Source organism: Tarenaya hassleriana, unplaced genomic scaffold (genome assembly GCF_000463585.1).
Source record: "Tarenaya hassleriana unplaced genomic scaffold, ASM46358v1 Cleome36, whole genome shotgun sequence".
NCBI lineage: Eukaryota > Viridiplantae > Streptophyta > Magnoliopsida > Brassicales > Cleomaceae > Tarenaya > Tarenaya hassleriana.
In genome coordinates this window covers 540,649-559,386 of record NW_010966665.1, presented here as the reverse complement: position 1 = coordinate 559,386, position 18,738 = coordinate 540,649, and the positions used below count along the sequence as shown (strand labels likewise).

At 43.5% G+C, this 18,738-nt stretch overlaps 4 protein-coding genes across 4 annotated transcripts in view; 3 read left to right on the top strand and 1 right to left on the bottom strand.

Annotated features, from left to right (window-relative positions):
- The window catches only part of LOC104822299 (probable LRR receptor-like serine/threonine-protein kinase At1g67720), a 7,083-nt gene extending 2,044 nt beyond the window's left edge, over window positions 1–5,039 (top strand). Inside the window, exons 2-9 of the mRNA XM_010553455.1 lie at window positions 2,848–3,111; window positions 3,289–3,749; window positions 3,831–3,966; window positions 4,073–4,144; window positions 4,222–4,290; window positions 4,413–4,484; window positions 4,578–4,650; window positions 4,737–5,039. Coding sequence (XP_010551757.1) covers window positions 2,927–3,111; window positions 3,289–3,749; window positions 3,831–3,966; window positions 4,073–4,144; window positions 4,222–4,290; window positions 4,413–4,484; window positions 4,578–4,650 — 1,068 coding nt within the window. The 5' untranslated portion in view covers window positions 2,848–2,926 and the 3' untranslated portion in view covers window positions 4,737–5,039. The remainder of the gene's footprint in view (window positions 1–2,847; window positions 3,112–3,288; window positions 3,750–3,830; window positions 3,967–4,072; window positions 4,145–4,221; window positions 4,291–4,412; window positions 4,485–4,577; window positions 4,651–4,736) is intronic.
- Window positions 5,040–5,949: 910 nt separating this feature from the next.
- LOC104822298 (sugar transport protein 8-like) lies at window positions 5,950–8,213 on the top strand. Its single transcript, XM_010553454.1, has 4 exons — window positions 5,950–6,245; window positions 6,415–6,734; window positions 6,815–7,441; window positions 7,654–8,213. The coding sequence occupies exons 1-4, from the start codon at window positions 6,113–6,115 to the stop codon at window positions 8,110–8,112; spliced, it is 1,539 nt and encodes a 512-aa protein (XP_010551756.1). The 5' UTR covers window positions 5,950–6,112; the 3' UTR covers window positions 8,113–8,213.
- A 343-nt stretch (window positions 8,214–8,556) lies between these two features.
- LOC104822297 (T-complex protein 1 subunit gamma-like) lies at window positions 8,557–12,402 on the bottom strand. The gene is made up of 13 exons (XM_019203539.1): window positions 12,231–12,402; window positions 12,067–12,128; window positions 11,906–11,978; window positions 11,540–11,607; window positions 11,385–11,454; window positions 10,979–11,052; window positions 10,827–10,887; window positions 10,658–10,731; window positions 9,752–10,414; window positions 9,545–9,670; window positions 9,349–9,453; window positions 9,170–9,244; window positions 8,557–9,080 (listed from the first exon to the last, which is right to left on the bottom strand). Exons 1-13 carry the CDS (start codon window positions 12,253–12,255, stop codon window positions 8,892–8,894), a joined length of 1,665 nt encoding a protein of 554 aa, XP_019059084.1. The 5' UTR covers window positions 12,256–12,402; the 3' UTR covers window positions 8,557–8,891.
- An 82-nt stretch (window positions 12,403–12,484) lies between these two features.
- LOC104822294 (phosphoglucan, water dikinase, chloroplastic-like) lies at window positions 12,485–18,647 on the top strand. Its single transcript, XM_010553452.2, has 19 exons — window positions 12,485–12,716; window positions 12,812–13,427; window positions 13,595–13,681; window positions 13,772–13,903; window positions 14,029–14,154; window positions 14,231–14,409; window positions 14,480–14,564; window positions 14,917–15,066; window positions 15,137–15,189; window positions 15,310–15,518; window positions 15,656–15,774; window positions 15,933–16,003; window positions 16,169–16,286; window positions 16,637–16,723; window positions 16,800–16,886; window positions 16,973–17,049; window positions 17,131–17,293; window positions 17,377–17,488; window positions 17,658–18,647. The coding sequence occupies exons 1-19, from the start codon at window positions 12,541–12,543 to the stop codon at window positions 18,560–18,562; spliced, it is 3,552 nt and encodes a 1,183-aa protein (XP_010551754.1). The 5' UTR covers window positions 12,485–12,540; the 3' UTR covers window positions 18,563–18,647.
- Window positions 18,648–18,738: the final 91 nt, after the last annotated feature.

The window sequence follows — 18,738 nt, the reverse complement described above, 5'->3', positions numbered from 1 at the left end:
CCCTACACGCCTCAACAAAACGGAGTGGCCGAACGCAAGAACCGACATCTTCTCGAAGTTGCTCGTACCATTATGTTCTCCATGAATGTTCCAAAGATTTTTTGGTCCGACGCTGTCACCCTTGCGTGTTTTGTCATCAATCGACTTCCCACGAAAGTCCTTCGTGATGAGTCTCCATTTGAGGTACTACGACAAACCAAAGCTGATATTTCACTATTCCGAGTTTTCGGTTGTGTTTGCTATCCTTTGATTGCAGATGACAGCCGTAATAAACTCGAAGCTAAGAGCATGCGCTGCATCTTCCTGGGCTATCCCTCTGATCAAAAGGGATATAAGTGCTATCATCCACCTACGAACCGATTATATGTCTCTCGAGATGTTGTTTTCGATGAAAACTCCCCTTACTATTCTGTTGACTCTCGCGATTCCATGGTAGAGCTTGCTCCATCTCGACAGGATTATGTTTCCTCCCTTCAATTGTTACTTGATACTATTCATGATCATACTCGTTCCCAACATGTCACTGTTACTAACAGTCCGTTGTCAAGCCCTTCTTCGTCCACTGCAGGTTCTTCATCAACGCCATCTCCTGGAACCCAGCAAGGTTCTGAGCAGATGCCCGCCTCGGTTGCGAGTCAATTGCCTTCTCCCGCTGATGTTGCTGTCTCAGATTCTTCGCTGGAAACAGTTCCTGTTGCCGGAATCGATGTCGCATCTTCGTCAGCTACAGAGCATGACTCTGTTCCGTTGGTAGTGGATGTCGACCCAGCCCCCTTTCTTCGTCGCAGCACTCGCCAGCTCAAACCCACCTGGAAAGTGCAGGAGAATCAGCAACAGAAGACTGCCTTGACTCGTTCTGTGCACGACCTTGATGTTTCACCTAGTTTCTCGGTGAAATATCCTATCCAGCACTATCTGTCTGATTCTGCTCTAACATCCTCTGCTGTATGTGTTCTCAGCTCTATTGATCAGTTTTTGGAGCCCGCTACATATGCCGAAGCGGCACGTCACCAGGTTTGGCGTGATGCAATGGCGGAAGAACTCACAGCACTCTCCAAGAACAACACTTGGACTCTCACACAGCTTCCGCCGGGCAAGAACGTTGTGGGTTGCAAGTGGGTGTACAAGATCAAATACAGAAGCACTGGAGAAATCGAGCGTTACAAGGCCCGTTTGGTAGCTAAGGGATTCACGCAAACCTATGGCGAAGATTACACCGATACCTTCGCCCCGGTTGCTAATCTTAAATCTTTTCGGGTTATTGTCTCGTTAGCTACTAACCTCTCTTGGGACTTATGGCAGATGGATGTCCGTAATGCATTCCTTCAAGGTGATTTGGAGGAAGAGATTTATATGACTCCTCCTCCCGGTTTTCCCGTTGTTTCTGATTCAAATCAGGTTTGTCGGCTCACTAAGGCGATTTATGGTCTTAAACAGTCTCCAAGGGCGTGGTATAAGAAGCTTCACGATGCTCTTGTATCACATGGATTTACTCGATCGGAAGCTGATCATTCTTTATTTTTCTGCCATAATTCTTCTCTTATCACTATTATTCTTGTATACGTTGACGATATTGTGATTACAGGGAGCGATAAACTAGGCATCGAGAGTGCAAAACAGTTTCTTCGAGGTTCTTTCGACATTAAGGACCTCGGCCATCTTACATATTTCCTTGGCATCGAACTTCATCGCACCTCGGACGGCATGTTCCTCTCACAACAAAAATACGTACTCGACTTACTCCGCGACACAGGGAAACTTGGGGCCAAACCTGTGACAACACCACTAGAGGCGGCCTACAAACAACAACGCGAGGGGGAATGTTTCCCGGATGTCACACTTTATCGGCGCGTTGTAGGTAAGTTAATTTATTTAACTATTACAAGGCCTGATATTTGTTTCTCCGTTAACCAGGTTAGCCAGTGGATGCATTCGCCAACCAAGGATCACTGGAACATGGTGAACCGAATTCTCAAGTATCTCAAGGGAACTCCAACTAAAGGCCTATGGATGAAGTGCAACAATGACGTCGGGATCACAGCATACTGCGATGCAGATTGGGCTGGAGACAAGAACGATCGGAAATCAACCACGGGCTACTGCACATTCGTTGGAGGAAACTTAGTGACGTGGAAAAGCAAAAAACAAACGGTGGTCTCAAGATCGAGTGCAGAAGCAGAATATAGAGCAATGGCTAACACTACATGCGAGATTATTTGGTTAAAGCATCTCCTTGATGACCTCGGGATTACTCCTACACTCCCGATACCTCTACACTGCGACAACCAAGCGGCGATGTATATAGCAGCTAACTCAGTGTTTCATGAGAGGACGAAACACATAGAAGTCGATTGTCATCTCATTCGGGAAAAAATCGTTCATGGGATCATCTCCACTGAGTACACCAAAAGCTCGGAACAACTCGCAGACATCTTCACCAAAGCTACGGGCGCATACATTCTGGATAAACTCCTCGGCAAGATTGGCCTCATTGATAATCGAGGTCCAATCTTGAGGGGGAATGTTGGAGTCGACACTATGGAGATACACGAACAGGTCAATGACGATGATCTTGCCTCTGAGTTGGGCAATTCTCATATGAGAATCCGTGATTGAATGGCTGAGAATATGCTAATATATTCTCAGTTCCCACAATAAGGAAAACTTCCAATCTGTACAAATCTGTTTCCTTATCCTATTATGTTTCTCTTAGTATATGTACGAGTCATTGTAAACACCAACATTTATCAGAGAATAAGAGTATTCTTTTCTTCCTTCTGGTTGCTCATCAAACCTAGCTTTTCCTCTTATTCAATTGTGCAGCCTAAGGTTCCGAGGGTCTTTCACAGACGCTACCGTTTGGAGCGTCGTCAACACCACTGCGGATTACGCCGACGGCCTCGCGTCTTATTACGAAGGAGTTTTCATGACGCAGGGGAAGTCAATGAGCGTCTGCATTGCCGCTAATTCTTATACCACTTCTGACCCCTTTATCTCTGCCTTGGAGATCGTCAGATTGGAAGGTTCTCTTTACAATTCCACCGATTTCAACCGTTTCGGGCTGCGTCTCGTCGCCAGGCACGCATTCGGATACAGTGGATCGCTCATCCGGTGAGTTTTCTCTGTTTCTGTTGTTATCAATCAATGCCTTACAAGTTTCTGCATAGGGTTTTAGCAGATTCCCAGATACAGCGACACATTTGGAATGTCAGATCTCCGAGAATGAAATGGATTTGGATTTTGTAGATCAAAGGGCACTGATTAAATCGAGAAACTTGATGTTTTCAGGTATCCATATGATCAGTTTGACAGATTTTGGGAGCCTTACGCGTTCAATTCCACGATACCGAACAATAGGAGAGTAGAGGCTTCTGGTTTCTGGAACCTTCCGCCATGGAGGATATACAACACTGGTTTTAAAGCTTCGCAGCTTCAGCCTCTAAAGTTCATATGGCCTCCAGCAGCTTTACCAAAGTCGAATTACTATATAGCGCTATACTTTGCTCATGATTCTGACTCATTGGCCGGTGGATCCATTGTCCTTGACATAACCCTTAATGGTGTAACCTATTATAGGAGTTTGAATGTAACTCCAGCAGGTGTGGTTGTCTTCTCGAGCCGATGGCCTCTTGACGGTACTGCAATGTTAACCCTAAACCCTAGCACTGATTCAGACCTTGGTCCCCTCATCAATGGTGGTGAGATGTTTGAGTTGATTCCCCTCGAAGGCAGAACCCACGTACGAGATGGTAGGACAGACAGCGAAAGGCATTGGCTTTTGTTTGTGTCTACTACATGATGGTGAATCATCTTTCTCTTGTTTTCTGCAGCAACTGCTCTGAATGCAATCAAAAAAAGTCTTCAGAACCCGCCGGTTGATTGGAATGGCGATCCTTGTCTTCCTCAGCGGTATTCGTGGACTGGAGTCAGCTGTTCTGAAGGCCCCCGTATTCGCATAATCAGTCTGTGAGATGAATCTGATTCAAACCCGCATATTTCCGTGCTCTAGACTAACACCAATCCGTTCTATCAACTCGCCATTTGTGTTTTACTGAACCATTTTTGCCGGCAGGAACTTGACTAATATGGGCCTTTCGGGTTCACTGGCTCCTGAAATCGCCAACTTAACTGCATTGTCTACGGTGTAAGTGCCCAAAACCAGTGGACGTATCGGTTCTAGGCTACATCGAATATCAATTCACGGTCTTGTATTATGAACAGTTGGCTGGGGGGCAACTCTCTGTCAGGACCCATACCTGACCTCAGTTCACTCAAATTGCTCGAGTCATTGTGAGTTGAACGCTTTCAATAACGTTGTCGTTGCTTTGATTTGATCGTCCCAAATAACCGGTAAGCCATTGATTCAACAGGTAGTCCTAAACCCTAACCCTATCATGTTTCATATCCAACAGGCGCTTGGAAAACAATCGGTTCAGCGGAAGCATCCCTCCATCCCTCGGAGAAATGCAGAGCTTGCGAGAACTGTGAGTTTTCGTTCTTGTGTTTTACAATATGCAGGCCTTTCCGCCGCATAGTTGCAGAAACTTGATCCTATCTAAGCTTTCTGTTTTTATCAGGTTCTTGCAAAACAATAACCTGACGGGCCAAATCCCGGGAAATCTTCGGAAACCAGGACTGGAGCTTAATTAGGTAAGTTCGCTTGCCGTATCTCCAACTTTGGTCCCTCTCCGACCATCTAATACTACAGATATCTCTAAACTGCCGTCGTGCTCCAGGACTTTTGGTAACCCGTTGTTGGCTCCGCCTCCCAGCTGAGAGGCCCGGTTCAACGCATTCCAACTCGAGAGACTGATTTGTATCATATTCTTTAAATGCATGTGTTATTTGTAACATTTTTTTTTTATTTTTTTGTGATTAGATGCCCTATGAGCCTTGACAGTGACACGCTGCTTATAATATCTTGTAAAAAAAAATTGCATTTAAACTCACTTTTTTCCTTTGTAAATAATCTCAGAATAACAGTTGGTATTCGATCTAAAATGGACCGACAGCCAATTAATACGACGTTTTTATATTTATTATCGAGTATTCCCTTATTGGAAATACAAAATTAAATTTAATTAAATTCAAAAGAAATCGAACAGAACCGAACGAAGGAAAGAGGTCATTTACGTGTAGGCACGTTGAGCTGCAGGTTTCCCCCCTATTACCGTTTGGACCACTCTGTTTTGGTTATGTTGGCAGTTAATTAACTAATTAGAGACTGGATAATTAGTCAATTACACATTTCTTTCAATAAAGGATGTATATATATATATATAGATATGGCGATATGCCACGTGTTGTGTAGATTATTAAATGGAAATGGAGTACATGGATATTCTTACCAAACACATGCTTTGCCATGTCAGTGTTCATCATCATCATCATCATCGGCTGTTCATTCATGCAACCTAAGAAATATAAGACGCATGAAGTAATATCATCCAGTCTGCAATCAATTCTTCCATGGAAGGCATACTACTTCCTCCTCCGCCGCCGCCGCTGCTGCTGACGCAGGATTCCTCCACCGGCAAACTTATCCGGCGAAGGACGCCGACCAAGCCGCCGGCGATGGAGACGGTCTCTCTACTCTTGCGAGATTGCCCTGTTGTTGCTGCTGTTGTAACATAAAAATCGTTTAATCCTCTGTTAATTTAATCTTTGTTTCTGTCCTAATCTGATCTACTGACTAATTAAGCTTCTCTCTCTCTATATATATATATATATGTGTAGAGAGAGAGAGAGAGAGACGATGAACAAGAGAGTTAATAATCTTGAGGCTAATTAACAATTAAAAAACTTACCAAGAAGTCGTATAAATAAGGAAACCGCATTGATTATTAAAGGCAATAATAAATTAATATTAATATATATTTTTTTTGCGGGAAAGTCATATTAATTTACTCACCATTCAAACTCCGAGTCTCCCTCCCTCCTTGCCTGTTTTGTGAAACACTTGACCATATTTAGACATTGTGCATAACATCAAGATCCAAATCTTGTATAAATTTGTGACCATCGTCTCTTAAACAAGCCAAAAGACTCTCTCTCTCTCTCTGTTGCTTCACTCTGTTTTCGTGCGCTGTCTGAAAGGTGCGAGTTAATAAAAATGCCCGCGGTTGTCGTGAGCGGCGGAGGCAAAGCTCCGGAGTTCGAGGCCAAGATGACGGCCTACGTCTTCCTCTGCGTCATCATTTCCGCCGTCGGTGGATTGATCTTCGGTTATGACATCGGAATCTCTGGTTCGTATCTTCGTATCCGTTTTTCTTGCCTTTCGGATCAACACACTCGTAGATCTGTGAGCCTTTTTCTGTAACTGATCAACTCTCCGAAAGAGGGTATCGACCCTTATGGATTTCGTTACGAGATTCGATAATGGCGGTGATGATGACGGAGATTTGGATTGCGCAGGAGGAGTGACGGCCATGGACGATTTCTTGAAGAAGTTCTTCCACGAGGTGTACGAGAGGAAACAACACGCGCATGAGAACAACTACTGCAAATACGACAACCAGTTCCTGCAGTTGTTCACTTCATCTCTCTACCTCGCCGCCCTCGTCGCCAGTTTCCTCGCCTCCATTGTCTGTTCCAAGCTCGGACGCCGACCCACCATGCAATTCGCCTCCTTCTTCTTCTTGCTCGGCGTCGCCCTCACGACCGCCGCCAACAACATCGTCATCCTCATCTTCGGCCGGATCTTTCTCGGCTTCGGTGTCGGTTTCGGCAATCAGGTGAAAAAGGGTTCGTCCAGATTCGCACACGTGTTTCGATACTCATATAACGTTTATCGGGTTTTCGAAAATATCTGCAGGCGGTTCCTCTGTTCCTATCGGAAATCGCTCCAGCCAAACTCAGAGGAGGCCTGAACATATGCTTCCAGCTCATGGTCACGATCGGAATCCTCATCGCCAACTTAGTGAACTACTTCACGTCAAACGTCCACCCGAACGGATGGCGGATCGCGCTCGGGGGCGCGGCCGTGCCGTCGGTCATCCTAGGTGTCGGCTCGCTCGTGATCTGCGAGACGCCGACCAGTCTGATCGAGAGAAACAGAGTGGAAGAAGGGAAAGCCACGCTAAGGAAGATCAGAGGAGTGGAAGACGTTGAAGAAGAGTTTGAATCGATCGTCAGAGCCTGTGAGCTGGCCAGACAGGTCAAGGACCCTTACAGGAAGCTGATGAAGCCAGCGAGCCGACCTCCATTCGTCATTGGAATGCTGCTTCAGCTGTTTCAGCAGTTCACAGGGATCAACGCCATCATGTTCTACGCTCCTGTTCTGTTTCAGACCGTTGGGTTTGGGAACGACGCCGCGCTGCTCTCGGCGGTCATCACCGGCTCGATCAACGTTCTTTCCACTTTCGTCGGGATCTATCTGGTGGACAAAACCGGTCGGAGGATTCTGTTGCTTGAATCCGCTGTTCACATGTTCATCTGCCAGGTCCATTTCTGTTCTCCTCCTCCATTTCTCTTCTGTGAAACCATCGATTCTCGTCAGAAAATACACGAAAAATCGTTTCTTTTTAATGGGTTTTTGATCCAGAAACTAACCACTCTTATTACCCACCAAATCCGAGATTTCATGATCAAGTATTCTTCGGACAAAATACAATGAAACCCTCTTGTCTGAACCTGTATCTGCGTGTGTTGCAGACAATCATCGGAATCATTCTGGCGAAGAATCTGGAAATCACGGGATCGTTAGGGCGCGTGGAAGCGCTGGTGGTGGTGATATGCGTATTGCTGTTCGTTATGGGATTCGCCTGGTCATGGGGTCCACTCGGGTGGCTCATACCGAGCGAGACCTTCCCACTGGAGACAAGAACTGCAGGGTTCGCCTTCGCTGTCTCCTGCAACATGTTCTTCACTTTCCTAATAGCTCAAGCCTTCCTGTCCATGCTATGCAACATGAGATCCGGCATCTTCTTCTTCTTCAGCAGCTGGATCCTCGTCATGGGACTTTTCGCCATGTTTTTCGTCCCGGAGACCAAAGGTGTCCCCATCGACATGATGAGGGATCGTGTCTGGAAACCTCACTGGTTCTGGAAAAGGTTCATGCTCCCTGAAGACGATCTCCACCGCGACGTCGACGTCGAGAAGATCTACGACTGAAAAATCTTGCTGTCTTTCTGCCGTTACGCTTCTTCGCTTTTTTTTTTTTTGGGTATAAGTTTAAAGTTGTGTCTGTAATGGAACTCCATGGTTGTTCCCAAGACAAACTACCGTTTCAGTTTTAGTTCAAAAGCTAGTAAGAAAGTTAAGACCAAATTGGATCTCTGTCTTACATTTTTCAGAACACAAAAAAAAAAAAAAAAAAAAAACATTAGAACTCATGTCTTTACTTGTAGAGCATACGGTTGTAATCAAGAAAAGAAGAAACAGAGGAAGTAGTTAGTGTAAAAAAAAAAAACATTACCGATCTACATAAGAGCCCCTTACATTGTGCCCTAAAACCCGGCAAGAGGCGGCAGCCATGGCAGCTCGCTATAACAGTCCAGCAAATTCCAAGTACATCACATCAATTTTTAAAAAAAAAAAAAAAAAAAAAAAAAAAAAAACATTAGAACTCATGTCTTTACTTGTAGAGCATACGGTTGTAATCAAGAAAAGAAGAAACAGAGGAAGTAGTTAGTGTAAAAAAAAAAAACATTACCGATCTACATAAGAGCCCCTTACATTGTGCCCTAAAACCCGGCAAGAGGCGGCAGCCATGGCAGCTCGCTATAACAGTCCAGCAAATTCCAAGTACATCACATCAGCAACTATACCAGTAGATGGATACCCAATTCGTCCTTTTTTATAAAGTTTCCGACTTTGGTCAATGCAAAATTTGATGACATTGTGGGCCCCAGTTACACAAAAAAAAAAACATGTTTTGTTTTGTTTGGGGCTTAGTCGGGAAGTATTTGCTCGCCGTCAGCGTCTGCCTCGGTTTCGACAGTAGGCTTAGAGGGAGGAGCTTGTCCGGGAGATTGCTTCTTCTTGATCCCACTCACTATATCGTCTATCCTCAGGAGCATGCACGCCGCTTCTATCGCCGTCTTGAACGTTTGCGCCTTCACATTGTACGCGTCCCATATCTGCCCTCGTGATAAACAACAACCACCATTATCACTAATCACCCTATGATCGTGAGAAAGCTCCATCATTTTCGAAGTTTCGACCTTACCTTGCTTTCTTTCATGTCGACGATGGCGCCAGAGTTCCCATCAATGCCAACCCACGCATTTTCACCATTAGCATGCTGTACCATTCCCCGAAAGAAGAGATTTTTTTTTTCTTTCTTTATCAGCCAGTGTGTTATGCATAGAGAAATAGAAAAGAGGATAACTTCTTAGAAGACGTTACCTTTCCTTGTAAGGCAGTCATAGTTCGTATTACGTTAACCCCGCAATTCTGAGCCAATGTTCGAGGAATAGCCTCGAATGCTATAGCAGCTGCTTCATATGGCCACTGGTTCCAAACAACAATCAAGTAAAATCATCATCTCTTAGGCACCCGATTCAGCTTTCAAGGGTATAGGCAAGGAAGAAATCTAACCAACCTTCTCTATGCCTTCAATCGTCGAACTCTTCTGTTTCAAAGTGGCAGAAACTGTTAGTTCTGTGGCTCCACCGCCAGGAACAAGCTTCGGGTTCTTGATAATGTTTCTTGCAACAGACATGGCATCCTGCAGTCAGAATATAATGTATTAGCTACGATGACAACAGCTCCCTGATATCTAAGTTTTAAGGAAAAACCATTCATGCACCTGTAGATTTCTTTCCACTTCGTTGAGCAGATCTTTACTCGGTCCCCTTAGGAGTACTGTACATGCTTTCGGTTCTATGCAATCAACGATAAAGGCGAAAAACTTGTCCCCTATTTTCCTGACCTCGAACAAGCCAGCCCCAGTACCGACATCAGACTCCTGCAGTTCATCGGGTCTGTTCACAATCACTGCCCCACATGCCTTAGCGATCCTGTTGTTATCTGTCTTCCTCAACCTCCGTAGTGCACTAACCCCGGCTTTACTGAAATAATGACATGCCAAGTCGCTAAGTCCCTTCTCTGTAATCACTAAATCAGGTTTGAACTTCAATATTTGCATGCAAATGTTCTCGATGTATTCCTCTTCCATCTTCAACAGCACCTCCCAATCCTCCTCTCTAACCAACTCGGCATTGGTTTGGTTTTCACCTTTCTTGTACTCGAGGGGACAATCAAGAAGAACAATACGTGGATTGACAATCTTTCTTTTCATTTTACCAGGAGCAACCACATCTTTGTTAATCATCACTCCTCTCAGAACCTTAGAGTCCTCCAGCTGACCACCAGGGACCTTCTCAACTTTAATGTACTTTTTTATATCCACCTCCCTCAATCCTTGCCCAAGATCAACACCGACAGTGGTTGTGGCATCAATAGCCAAATCCTAGAACCAGGTAATCATGCAAACTAATATGAGTACAGTAAGCCATATTATAACTCATCCTACAAAAGAGAGCATCGCTAGAAAAGGAAAGGAGGGCAAAGTTCTGTACAGAAATTGATAACTTGTTATTGTATTAATCTTGCATATGTTCTACATATTTATATAAATGGATACACCATATATGGTAAAATCACAACAGATAATACAAGCTTAAAAAAATGCCACAGTAATTGAAATACTCACAGCAATTAGATCTCCGAATTGGCTGGTGAACTTTGTCCCTATGCAGCTCTTGACTAGTCCCAGCATCGTTGCTCCTGCAATCATAAAAAATTTCATCAGTATCACCATAAAAGAAAAAGCCAAAGACCGGCATGAACAAGTAGCTGCACCAAGCTAGTTTCAGACTTACGGTCATTAACATCAATTGACATTGCAATTTTGTCAAGAACAGCAATAGCATCCTCAAGAGCCTTATTGTAAGCTGCAGCAAAGAACATTATTTAGACTAAAAACAACATAATTTCTAGTAAAAATGATGAGCAATCCATGGCGGAAGCATACCTCGGCATAACATATGATTGTTGGATGGTAACTCTTCTCGATAAAAGCTTGAGCAACATGTAACATTTCACCGGCTATTGGGGAAGAAAAATTACCATGAGTACAAAAAACAGGAAACATGATGCATTCAGAACTAATGCATGTCAAACAGATTGTTCTTCGGCGCTAGGTGTTTATGTGCCGAATTACACGCTCAGACCACATAGCAGCAGACATGCAATATTAAGAAGTTCTAAAATTGTTTCATGTATAATGATGCCTGAGAAGGGAATATTGTAATTCCCCATGCAAAACAGCCACCCAATAGAGTTGTTCTCACTACAGCTATGATTAGTGAAACATTGATCCAAACTAAGCAATTGGTAATCAAACGTGTTTTGCAAAGATTAAGAGGGAGGGTCCATACCCAGCACGATAACAGATGTTGTCCCATCGCCAACTTCTTCATCTTGTGTGCGGCTCAACTCAATCATTGACTGCAATCGCAGCCATGATAAATAGATTGTTAAAATAAGAATCAAAAACAGCTTGAATGAGGGGCAGAGAGGGCAAAAATACTACCTTAGCTGCAGGATGAGCAAGATCTAGTTCACGCAGAATGGCATTTCCATCGTTGGTAACAACAATACCTGTGAAGATACATAACGCAAACGTTTTAGCAGATACAACCAGACATAAGTTTTGAGGCTGAGAACCGCAAGACAAGCAGAACCCTCATAGGCTCATACACTAAGAGGTATGTGGAGCTAAGCTAACTCAGAATCTGATTCACTGAAACAGAGAGACTCTGAAAAGATGGAGCATAATCACAGCAACGATATTCCAGAATGTATAAACCCTAATGACGTCTCTTATGAGATCGAAAGCCTCCCACACAAAGACGGAAAACACTAATAAGGCAAGGGAGCGTCGGAAGAAAAACCCTACCTCCTCCAGCATCAAGAAGCATCTTCAGCATCGAACGAGGACCCAGTGTGGTACGGATGATATCCGCCACGGCCTGAGAGAATGGAGCCCATCACACTCCATTGAAGCCATGATCGAAACAGAGAAACGAAAGGAGCAGAAGAATCAGAACCGAACATTACCTTCGAAGCCTGAATATTAGCATAATGAACCTTGGTTCCAGATTCACGCTTCAACGAATCCTCTGAGACATTACACGAATGGCCAAGTCACATACTAGAAACTAAACTACACAATCCCCGAAATAGATCGAAGACACGAGATCTAGAGAAGGAAAAACACTCACTGAGGACAAGAACTGGGGCGTGCATGCCTGCGACCTAAGCGAAGACAGAGATTCCAAGCAAAACTGAGACGGAGACAGCAAATCCGAAGAGCAGCAAGCAATTTCAGTGCAAATGGAAAAACCTCGAATCTTCTCTTTGGTCTCTCCCCCTTCGGTTTTCTGTTCTCAAGCCCCAAGCACTTTTTCTTCTTTATAAAAAAAAGAATTTTTTCTTTTTATAAATAGTGAAGATATTTGTTTTCCAAAATGCTATTTTTATTTGCTGGAGACTGCAGTGCGAGAAAAATCTGTTATCGTTGAGCCCACTGCAATGGATGGCGTCGGCAGCCATTGCTGCAGTTCTCGATGCACCTTCTTCTTCAGAAGTTCTTCACTTCCGAGGCTAGGTTTATTCAGTCGCAGGGTTCGTTTTGATCGATCGGGGAGATTCAACTATCCTTCTTGTCGCATCACTTGTACTGTCTCTGCTTCCGCTTCTTCCACCATGTACGTTTCCTTTCCTTTTCTTCATTTTCTTTTTCTGCTTTGATCAAATCCTTCCTTCATTTCCATTCTGGCAAACCAAATTTGATCTGGGGCAGAGAGGAACAGCGGAAGAGTAAGGGTGATGATAAATCGGGTAAGACGGTGAAATTGAATTTGAGATTGGATCACCAAGTTGAGTTCGGAGAGCATGTCTCCATTTTCGGTTCAAGCGAAGAGATAGGATCATGGAAGAAGAAAGTGCCTCTCGCTTGGACAGAGAATGGATGGGTTTGTGAGCTGGAGCTGTCTGGAGGGCAGGTTTTGGAGTATAAGTTCGTGATTGTCCGAAAAGATGGATCTCTCGCGTGGGAATCCGGCGACAACCGTGTTCTTCAGCTTCCAAATTCCGGTAGTTTTTCTGTTTCTTGTCGCTGGGATGCCACCAGAGAGCCCCTTGATTTACCCCAGGAGGCTGCGGCGGATGATGATGATGATGATGATAATGAGCAAGATGGGCATGACGAAGTTGATTATACTGTGAACAATGATGGAGTACAGCAGCTTGAGAAAAGCTCATTGGCAGGACAATGGCAAGGCAAGGACGTGTCTTTCATGCGATCCAATGAGCATCGCAACAGGGAAGTCGATCGAATTTGGGACACCACTGGTCTTGAAGGGTCGGCTCTCAAATTAGTGGAAGGTGATCGAAATGCTAGAAACTGGTGGCGAAAGGTTCGTCTAACCCTTGATATTTATGTCTCTGAATTGGGTTGCCATATTAGCTACAAGAAGTCAATGATAGATATCTCCTTAGCTCTTTGTTTCCTCCTCTTTCATTGGATTTGAAAGTGACAAAGAGTTAGATGTTTCCCATTGTTTAATGTGTTCTTGTGCTAAAGCTTGAAGTAGTACGTGAACTTATTGTTGGGAGTATCGAGAGGAAGGAACGGTTGGAAGCGCTCATATACTCTGCCATTTATTTAAAGGTTTCTCTTTTCTTCATCACAACTCGTTTTTTTCCTTCTGGTAATTTTCTTGTTTGTTTATCTTCTATTTCTCTTTTGCCTCCTATGCAGTGGATAAATACGGGTCAGATTCCTTGCTTTGAGGATGGAAGCCATTATCGTCCAAATCGGCATGCTGAGATTTCCAGGCTTATATTCCGTGAATTAGAGCACATTTGCTGCACGAAAGATGCTTCAGCCGAGGTTTCATATTATGAAATCAACCCTTGATTCTTTTCAAAACTTTCCTTCTGACACCCTCCTCTTCCAATACCGCTTTCGATTTTTTTTCCTTAGCTTCTCTAAGCAAGATATGCGTTGTTTTATAGGAAGTACTTGTGGCTCGGAAAATTCATCCATGTTTGCCGTCTTTTAAGGCAGAATTCACTGTATCTGTTCCTCTAACACGAATTAGGGACATTGCCCATCGCGGTGATATTCCTCATGATCTCAAGGTGATAGTCTCTCTAGCTTTTGGGTTACTAGATCAGTTAACTTTATGGTACCTCATCTGTAACATATTCGTTCCAGCAAGAAATCAAGCATACCATACAAAACAAGCTTCACCGAAATGCTGGCCCAGAAGATCTAATTGCGACAGAAGCGATGCTAGAAAGAATTACCAAGAACCCTGGAGAATACAGTGCGGACTTTGTGGAGCAGTTCAGAATATTCCATAATGAGCTTAAGGATTTCTTCAATGCTGGAAGGTATGTGCCATTAGTTTGTTCTATGTGACTGTCCCATGTATTAAATATTTCCATATGTATCCTGTTGCAGCCTCACTGAGCAACTTGATTCCGTTCGAGCATCTATGGATGAGAGAGGTCTTTCTGCTCTTAATTTGTTTTCAGAATGCAAAATGGTAGGCTCTTCCATTTGTTCATATATATTCATCTCGTAATTCTTTCCTGAGTGGTGTTTGATATTAGCTGAAAAAAGAACAAAATATTTCACCATGTTAGCGGCAGTAAGCCTTTATATAATTGGCTTTGCTGGCATGATCTCCAGTATAACATCTGGGTACAATTATTAGCCAGTATTAATATGACATGCAAAACCAATATCAGATTAGTTTGGATGCACTCAGGATTTTGGGAGATAAGATCAAGACAGAAAAATCAACCTGTAATCTTTTATTAATTCAATGCATTTATGCAGAGTTCTGTAATCATAAAGTTCCTTAATCTGGTTGATAATAAAATACGTATTTCCAGCGCCTTGATTCGTTGGGAGACTCGGCTGATGTTCTGGAGTTGATCAAAATAATGCAATCCCTGAATTCTCTGAGAGAAGCAATTGTGAAGGGACTTGAAAGTGGCTTACGAAATGATGCTTCGGATGCTGCCATTGCAATGCGACAGAAGGTGAGGTCATTTGGGAATTATTCTGTACATTATGCAAGAAGTTAATTAATTTTGGTGGTTCACTTTTTAGTGGCGCCTCTGTGAGATTGGCCTGGAGGACTACTTTTTTGTTCTCCTAAGCAGGTGGGCATGAATTTTAATAGCTTTCTGGAACCATTTTTTCCTCAGGCTTGTTGTTTTGGTCTCCTGCTTGATATCATGGATCTGATCCTAGCTCGTTTCTGTTGACATTGATTTGATTAGATTCCTCAATGCTCTTGAAATAATGGGAGGGTCTCGTCGAGTTGCAGAAGATGTGGAATCAAAAAATGTTAGCTCCTGGAATGACCCACTTGATGCTCTGATTTTGGGCATTCGTCAAGTAGGTTTATCTGGTTGGAAGCAAGAGGAATGTGTAGCTATCGGGAATGAGCTCGTAGCCTGGAAAGAGAGAGGTCTACTTGAGAACGAAGGTTGTTTCCTCCTTTTGATTATGCCATGTATGGAATTCTTTAGTCCAAATCAAGATGTGTAAGGTTCACTTGTAGAAAGGGTCGTGTGAGCTTCTGTTAAATGCTGAAAAGCTCCTCTTTTTCTTTTTTCCGCGAAGGAGGAGAGGATGGAAAAACCATTTGGGCATTGAGGCTGAAAGCTACACTTGATAGAGCACGTAGGTTAACTGCGGAATATTCTGATGCACTTCTTCAAATATTTCCTCCTAGTGTGAAGGTATGCAAAATCTCGTGCCTGTCGTTCAGAAGTCTTATTTACAGAATGAAAACATTTTTGCCAGCCAATATAGCCACGACTATCTATTGTCACTTCTATCGATCTGCTAAGTGTCAATGTGATCTAATATTGCAAATGCAATATACTAATGACTTCAGATTCTAGGAAGAGCTTTTGGGATTCCAGAGAATAGTGTCATGACCTATACAGAAGCTGAAATTCGCGCTGGGTCAGTTAACCCTTTTCTGCTTAGCCTCTGCAGCTCAAGAAATCTTGTGTGAAATTTTGAGAATGTTCAACACTTTTGTACCGGTCATGACATTTGTGTATTCTTTCCCAACATCTGTTCTCTTGCTGTAATTTCCTTGAACTTACCTGTGGTTCTGCCTTGCAGTGTAATTTTTCAGGTCTCAAAGCTCTGTACTTTTCTTCTGAAAGCTGTTAGAAATTCACTTGGTTCTGATGGCTGGGACATCATTGTTTCAGGAGCTACTTCCGGAACTTTAGTTCAGGTACATGGAGAAGGCAAATGTTTTGTCATTTCAAGAGGTTTCATTGCTCCAAAACCCAATGGCCGATCATAACGTACATATTTCAACACTATAAGAAATTTTCGTGAACCGGTCCAATAATTATCATAGTCGACAAATCTGATGGAGACCTTTGACATTACAGTCGAAAATTTAGACTAGATATCAAAAAGGAAAAGCTAGTATGTCTTTCAGCTTACATGTAGCTGCACTGCTCGGTTAGCTTTCTTATTTCTGCGAAATTTTAGATTGAATTAGTTATATCTCCAGCTTCGTGCTTTTGATGTGAACGCCCATTTGCTGATATTACTCTTTGAATCTATCTATTACAGGTTGAAAGCATCGTACCCGGGTCATTGCCATCAACTCCAAAAGGTCCTATCATTCTCATGGTCAACAAAGCTGATGGAGATGAAGAGGTTTATGAACTCTATAAACTATCTGCTCTCTTCAACATTCATGAAATCGGCATAATGACATCCACGTTCATGGCAGGTAAGCATTGCCGGGAGCAACATAACAGGAGTTATCCTTCTGCAGGAATTGCCTCATTTGTCTCACCTCGGTGTTAGAGCACGTCAGGTACGAGCTGTTCATTTTGTTATTTTCATCATTTTATAAAAGCAGGGCACTCTTTAAGCTCTTCATTTTGCATTTATTTTCTGCAGGAAAAGGTTGTCTTTGTGACATGTGACGATGATGACAAGGTTGCGGATATACAAAGGCTTGTGGGAAAGTTTTTGAGGTTTATCTTTTCTAACATATCCTCGTATTGAATTAATTCGTCCTTTCTTCGGTATTTTACTGTCTAATCTGATGCTTACAGGTTGGAAGCTTCCCCAAGCCATGTGAATCTGATACTTTCATCTGAAGATAGCAGTATCCACTTGAATGAGGAGAAGGATAAGAATGGTGACAGTTCACATACTGCAGATGAAAGGTCACGCCCTGTTTCCTCGTCCGCAGCGACTATGTTTTCCTCAGACAAGGTATATATACCTTTTACTTCTTCGCTATTCACATTCAGGGTTCTTCGTATTCGGATCCTAACGCTAAAAGTTTTCATGGATAGGACCTCTCCGGTGGAGGAATTATAACACTCACAGATGCAGATCTCTCAACCTCTGGCGCGAAAGCCACTGCCTGTGGCCATCTTGCAACTTTAGCTAGAGCTTCTGCTAAAGGTAATTTCCTGGATTTCCCGGTTTATGAAAATGCAGATCGAGAAACCCCAGAGATCGAATTATAGCAGCTAAGGGAATGGAGTGACCGGAGAAGAAACCTAACTCGAATCTACTTTTACAAGTTTGTTTAAGTTTACTCTAATTTCTTATGGATGCTTTGAAACGGCAGTGTATAGTGAAGAAGGCGTGCCAGCATCGTTTCTAGTCCCAGCTGGAATCGTCATACCTTTTGGCTCGATGGAATTGGCTATAAAGCAAAGCAATTCAGTGGAGAAGTTCGAATCGTTACTCGAGGGGTTAGAAACTGCTAGACTGGAAGATGGTGAACTTGATGATGTATGCAATCAAATTCGTGAAGTGGTCGCATCGTTGCAAGTGCCGAAAGAGATGATGAACGGTGTGGGAAAAGCTTTTCTCTCAGGTGCACGTCTGATTGTGCGGTCGAGCGCTAATGTCGAGGATTTGGCCGGGATGTCGGCTGCAGGGCTTTACGAGTCAATCCCTAATGTAAGCCCTTCGAACCCTTTGATCTTCTCGAGGGCCGTGTGCCAAGTTTGGGCTTCTCTTTACACGAGACGAGCCGTTCTGAGCCGTAGAGCCGCCGGTTTGCGTCAAAAAGAAGCCACGATGGCCATTCTGGTTCAAGAAATGCTTTCCCCCGAGCTCTCATTCGTTCTGCACACCGTGAGCCCGTCAGAACCCGAGAGCGACATCGTCGAAGCCGAAATTGCCCCTGGCTCGGGCGAGACCTTAGCTTCGGGCACTAGAGGAACACCATGGAGAATCTCCTCGGGGAAATTCAATGGGACCGTGCGTACGCTCGCGTTCGGGAATTTCAGCGAGGAGCTTCGGGTGTCGGGAACTGGTCTGGCCGACGGACAGTTGATGCGCTTGACGGTAGACTACAGCAAGAAGCCATTGACGGTGGATGCAGTGTTCAGACAGCAACTCGGACAGCGACTCGGTGCTGTCGGGTTTTACCTCGAACGAAAGTTTGGGTGTGCACAGGATGTTGAAGGATGCGTAGTCGGTACCGACATTTACATTGTTCAGTCTCGACCGCAGCCTCTGTAAGGAACCAAAGCTTAGTTGGTACGGAGATGTGCATTTAATCCGAATTATTATGATATTTTTATAATCGAAATAAATATAAAAAATAGTAATTTTTTTTAGAAAATAAATTTTTATGATTAGAAAGTAGAAATTGAATCTAAATTAAATGCCATATGATAATTGATTTTTTAAAACTT

Bases quoted from the DNA above. Each gene is read 5' to 3' on its own strand.
- LOC104822297 (XM_019203539.1), bottom strand. From the start codon at position 12,255: ATGCACGCCCCAGTTCTTGTCCTCA. The intron at 11,979-12,066 runs GTAATGTTCGGT...CCATTCTCTCAG, and splicing joins CTAATATTCAGGCTTCGAAG to GCCGTGGCGGATATCATCCG. The intron at 10,415-10,657 runs GTGAGTATTTCA...ACCTGGTTCTAG, and splicing joins AATTCGGAGATCTAATTGCT to GATTTGGCTATTGATGCCAC.
- LOC104822294 (XM_010553452.2), top strand. From the start codon at position 12,541: ATGGATGGCGTCGGCAGCCATTGCTGCAGTTCTCGATGCACCTTCTTC. The intron at 12,717-12,811 runs GTACGTTTCCTT...GATCTGGGGCAG, and splicing joins GCTTCCGCTTCTTCCACCAT to AGAGGAACAGCGGAAGAGTA. The intron at 13,904-14,028 runs GTTTCATATTAT...GTTGTTTTATAG, and splicing joins CGAAAGATGCTTCAGCCGAG to GAAGTACTTGTGGCTCGGAA.
- LOC104822298 (XM_010553454.1), top strand. From the start codon at position 6,113: ATGCCCGCGGTTGTCGTGAGCGGCGGAGGCAAAGCTCCGGAGTTCGAG. The intron at 6,735-6,814 runs GTGAAAAAGGGT...AAATATCTGCAG, and splicing joins GTGTCGGTTTCGGCAATCAG to GCGGTTCCTCTGTTCCTATC. The intron at 7,442-7,653 runs GTCCATTTCTGT...CGTGTGTTGCAG, and splicing joins TTCACATGTTCATCTGCCAG to ACAATCATCGGAATCATTCT.